The sequence below is a fragment of the Chelmon rostratus genome, chromosome 13 (genome assembly GCF_017976325.1).
Source record: "Chelmon rostratus isolate fCheRos1 chromosome 13, fCheRos1.pri, whole genome shotgun sequence".
NCBI lineage: Eukaryota > Metazoa > Chordata > Actinopteri > Chaetodontiformes > Chaetodontidae > Chelmon > Chelmon rostratus.
This window is the reverse complement of record NC_055670.1, coordinates 12888830-12894170: the sequence shown is the minus strand read 5'-3', so window position 1 is coordinate 12894170 and position 5341 is coordinate 12888830. Positions and strand designations below refer to the sequence as shown.

Below are 5341 nucleotides of genomic sequence, written 5' to 3'. Positions count from 1 at the left end.
GACAATTTCCTGATCAAAGATTAGATAAAATAGTCTGATTAATTTCTTCAAATTCATACTTTGTGAGCTGCCTCTTGTGTTTCTCTTTGTAACATATGTTTGGCACATTAATATAATATGATCCACTGATTCTATTGTTTTACAGTGGTTATATAAACCCAGAAGTGCAAAGTTTTATTTGGTCTGCTGTGCTCCAGCCCAGCCTTATTATACTCTCCTCTTTGATGCTTCGATCGTATCTACTTCCTGCTGTTTACACAAACACGTCACCCCATTTGCGTCTTATCTCAATTCTGTTGCCACTCTTATCTTTCTTATTATTCCCTTTTATTCAGCTTTATGAAATTAAACTCCTTATCTTCTGTTTCCTTTACCAATAAATCTCCCTTCTTTGATTCCTATATCAATTGTAACCGTGCAACTAAAATATTCATCTTCTGAAGTCTGAGCAGATAATTACTCTAATTACTATAACGTGAAAGGGAACATCAAACTACCTTTTAAAATTTGACCTGATTCCAGAGTTGGAAAGAGCTCAACATTTTACCCGCCTTGCATGCAAATTAACGAATAAAAATTTCGCGCCACGGTGCAGTTCATGGAAGAACCACCGCTCGTCTTCCTCAAAAACCCTAAGAAATTCTTTCGTTCGTGGAGTTTCATAACAATCACGTTTTCAAATGTTGACCACGAGTTTTGGTTACATATTTGGTCTCCTGTGTTTTACAGAAGTTCATCTTGTTTGTAAAGCTGGCTGTCTACGTTTTATCCAGCTTCCAGGACTTTCCGGTGGCGCGGGAAATGAACGGAGTGTGGCTGCATGCAGCTGCAGGACCTGCGTTGTTTGCTGCAGAGCTGCTGCACGGTGTGTCTGTGTTTCTCTGTTTATCTGCAACGATTAAAACAGGAAAAATGCCATCCACCCGCTCCATGGTAAGAAAAACAGCTTAACATGTTTTAAAATATAATCCATTAGGAACAATCGTGTTTTTTTTCTTGATAATAAAATATCCTGTTGTGACCACGTTGTGATAGTAAGTTACCATTTAAATGCTGCATTTCCTCTAACGGTTACCCAACGTTAATTCAACGTTTTATGATTAGCTATGATACTGTATAAAACTTACAAGTGATTTAATGAATACGTTTAACTGTTGCACCACCCTCCTTTGGTAAGGTTGAGTTACAAAAGTTAACAAGGAGGTAACCTGTGCTTGTTCATGCACAGCCACTGAAGCTCAGCTCAGTTATATTGAAATGTGCATGACCCACTTACCTGCCTCTGGTTTGCTTTGCCAACTGGGGTGTGTCCCTTCGGCTAAGGGTAAAGATTTGACACACAGGCGCTAGCCGATTAATCGATTAGTCCATGGCAAAAAAATAAGATTGGCTGACAAACACTTTGAAGGATTATTGGAGTATTTTTTAAGCAAAAACTAAAAACATGAATATGTTCGAGGTTTCTATCATAGCAGCTTTAGACTGACTTATTTGGGGTTTCAAACAAAACTTTGATGTTTGCTGGCATTTGACTGACCAAACAATTAATCAAGAAGTTAATTGATGATAGAAATGGTTATTTGTTGCCTACCAGGGAAAACTCACTAAAAGAAATCTGACTGTTTCTTATGTAAATATTAATTGAGAAGTTGGTGTCTGTATTTGAAACACAACCTGATTTGATGCGGTGGGGGTCTCAGTTTTCTAAACTTCCCTGTTATCGCTCACAGAAACTGGCAGCCCAGCCTCCATCTACCAGGATGAGTCTGAGGAGCTTCCGCAACTCCCCGCTGGTTCCCATGGAGACTTCCTCCTCTTCCTCCGACGACAGCTGCGATAGCTTCGGTTCTGATGGAGGCTTTGCAAATACGGTAACGACTAAACACCAAGTCTCGCTTTCCCTATCAAATGGCGGTGAGCGTGCGGGGTCTTAACAGCGCCATCTGCAACTAAAGGTTGTGTCTGTGTTTAGAGGAGCAGCTTAAGACAGACGAGGAGGACGGCAGAGAAACCAACAGCGTTTGAGGCTACATCAGAGGAGGATACATGCAGCGGCTTTGAGGAGAATGGGATCAACAGTCAGATGAAGGCCATGGTAGGTTTTTAGAAGAAATACAGTTGCAGCGGATTTCAGAGCTTCGTCAGACACCACAAAAGTTTCTTCTAACCTGAAGGTTTATTTCCTTTCAGAAAGTGGACTCTGAAATACCGAGACGAGGCCGCAGGTCCAACGTGCTGAAGGTGGCTATGACGTTCCCCGCCAAGAAGACGGGCAAGAAGAGGCCTGCCTCCGAACCGCTCCCTCAGAGTAAAGCACAGGACTCCGACTCTGAGGAGGAGGAGGAGGACTTCATGAACAAGAGAGCCTTGAATATTAAGGAGAACAAAGAAATGGTATAGTTGCAGTATTTGATTCACATTGATTAGTACCATGAACTCAGCAGCCTCCATTTTCATTCATTAATAATTTCTTCATTTTTAGCTTGCAAAGCTCATGGCAGAGCTGCACAAAGTGCCGGGGCTCTTCCCGAGACGGATGGCGATGTCGGCCTCCACTACGGTAATTTAACCTGCAGCGAAATATCCCAAGCTGCTGTTTCACATCTCACCTCGGCTCTCTATTAATTGCTACCGTTTGAACCTCTTCAGCCTCGACAGGCAGCTCGGCGCTCTGTTGGAACTCCAGGAGCTCGTAGGAGAAACCCGGAGCGTTTGTCCCGACCCCACACGCGGTCCCGCACGCTCGTGGACGGACCCCCCAGCCCAGCCCCGGAGGAGGAGCCCGAGGACAAGTTTAGCCTGGTTCGCAAAAGTCGCTACTTTGAAGAATATGATGAGCCAGTAAGTCACGTCGCAAGCAGTCTGCACGTCTTGCCACCTTTTACATCAAGTTCTCCTGATATACAATATAGGCATTACCTAACTAACCCATTTATGTCATGTGCAGCCTCGCCGCCGTTCCTTCAATGGTGCCAAGGCCATCCCTCATGTGGTGCGGCCCGTGGACGACATCACAGAGTCAGAGCTGCAGAACATCTGCCACAACGTGCGGGAGAAAGTGTACAACAGCTCCACCGTAAGTCCCACGTTCACTGTAACGCTGCAAAGATTTGCTGCGTTTGTTACGCTCTTTCCACTGAAGATGCAATTTATTTTCTCATTTTCAGGGATCCACCTGCCACCAATGCCGCCAGAAAACAATCGACACCAAAACCAGCTGCCGCAATCCAGAGTGTGTGGGGGTGAGGGGTCAGTTCTGCGGCCCCTGTCTCCGGAACCGCTACGGAGAGGATGTCCGAGACGCTCTGCTGAATCCGGTGAGTTCCTACACCGACATGACTGTCCTGACATTTGATTGTGTGTGTGGGTGTGTGTGTGTTGGGCAAGTCTGACTGACTTCACCCGTCTTTGTCACTGGTCAGGAGTGGCAGTGTCCGCCATGCAGAGGGATCTGTAACTGCAGCTTCTGTCGGGCCCGAGACGGTCGCTGTGCTACGGGAGTGCTGGTTTACCTGGCGAAATATCATGGCTTCGATAACGTGCACGCCTACCTGAAAGGGTGAGTAGCGCTTGTAAAATTTGAAGTGTATTTTTAATTATTTCTAGATTTTAATGTGTGTTTTTGACACTGAGGTTCTTTTATCTTTACTGCAGCCTGAAAAAGGAGCTGGAGGAGAACAGCAAGTGAATTGCAGCGGATGCTGATCCTCGACCTGACTGACACGCTTGAGACTGTTTTTACATGCACACGCAGTCCAAGTATTGCTTTACAACACAATGCTTATTGTTCCCGTTCGTGAAATTTCACACACTTCTAGAGTATTGACTGACAGCTGGAGGGATGCACACACAGCCATTTCTCTCCAGCCTAAAGCTTGTATTGTTTTTGTTCTCCCACATAATTTCCTGTCTGTTCTCAAGAGCTGAGCCCTTACGTTAAGACTGGTTCATTGCAGAAGGTGGAGTAAAACAAGCACATTTTAGAAAAATGTTTCAACCTTTGTTGACAGCCTTCTGCGATCTTAAATACTTTAAGATGGTGGATGTAAATATTCCCATAGCATGTAAAAAAATCCCTTTTTACAGCCGAATCATCCAACCTGCTGCAAAAGAATTCAGGCTTGTTTAGATGATCTACTGTATCTTACATTGTTTTAAATGTATAGATTTTACACAGCCCAATTGGACATGAATTAGCCTCCAAGGGATACACGCTTGTGCCTTTTTTTTTCTAGTTGCAAATTTACGCTTGTGTTTTTTACAAGTTGCGTAGCCTTTTTGTGCATCTGCTGAACGTGTAAATGTTAAAAAAAAACAAAAAAACAAAAGCGACTGAACAAAATGTTTTCTTTAGTCGGGGTGTCCTCCTGTAGAAACCGCCGAATGATGCGCATGCTGCTGAGGTGGTGCAGGTGGAAAGGGCATAGACTGGGGTCCACTGCCTCTCACTTCTACACAGAGAGGAACTGTGTGATGTACTACGGCGCCTGGTTAAATATCCTTCATTAGATAACTGTCACTAATGGTGTGGAAACAATTAGCACACTCTAATGGGAATCTCATACCTGTAAATCATTTTATCCTGTTAAAGCACATTCTCGCTCTGCTCCAGTCTCTTTGGCTCATTTTCTGCCTTACACTGTTAAGTAGGAATGGTTGAAGGTGCCACTGAAGTGGCAATAGAGTTATGGCCTGCATTTTCTGCTCAGAAGTGTAATACTCTACACGAAATGACATGGAATTAACCTTTGTGTCGTTCATCTTTGAAATGTACTTCATTCGACCTGCACCAGGACACACTCTGATTGTATGATACTGTTTTAAAATAATCAACGGTTGAGACTTCTTCTTCAAGGTAATGGCAGGTGGAGGTTATCTTGCTGCTGCTTGTATTTATCAGGCACTGCACTGAACAGGGGGAGTAATGCTGAACTGCTGAGGGGAACATCTGTTGTGGTGACGGTTGCTTTGTGCTCACTGGATTAACTGTACGTTTTCATTAAAGCGTTAATCACTGCAGAATCACGTTATCAGATTTCTTTGACTTGACCATCACTCTGTCCAGAACAGTGGCAGCTGTAATTACTGTTATTGAAACGTGGAGCAGAAATCCTCCACACTGCTGGTGATTGAAGATGTTAAGGAGTGTGACGGCTGGAAGTTAATGTTTCCATCACTGTTAGATACAGTTGGTGTTTATGGTATGTTTACATTATTTCACAGAGTAAAACTGATTGTTACGTGGCTAAGAGTTAACCTGCCAGCCCAAGTTTGAATTGGATAAATAATCACAATTTACAACAGCTACCCTGCATTACAAGTACTGCACAAATATAAGTGC

The 5341-nt window shown here is 43.7% G+C and overlaps 1 protein-coding gene across 1 annotated transcript; it reads left to right on the top strand.

Annotated features, from left to right (window-relative positions):
- The first annotated feature begins 830 nt into the window (after window positions 1–830).
- On the top strand, window positions 831–5037 carry cdca7a (cell division cycle associated 7a). Its single transcript, XM_041951129.1, has 10 exons — window positions 831–933; window positions 1731–1871; window positions 1973–2095; window positions 2191–2394; window positions 2483–2560; window positions 2650–2841; window positions 2948–3076; window positions 3168–3317; window positions 3423–3559; window positions 3655–5037. Exons 1-10 carry the CDS (start codon window positions 913–915, stop codon window positions 3686–3688), a joined length of 1209 nt encoding a protein of 402 aa, XP_041807063.1. The 5' UTR covers window positions 831–912; the 3' UTR covers window positions 3689–5037.
- Window positions 5038–5341: the final 304 nt, after the last annotated feature.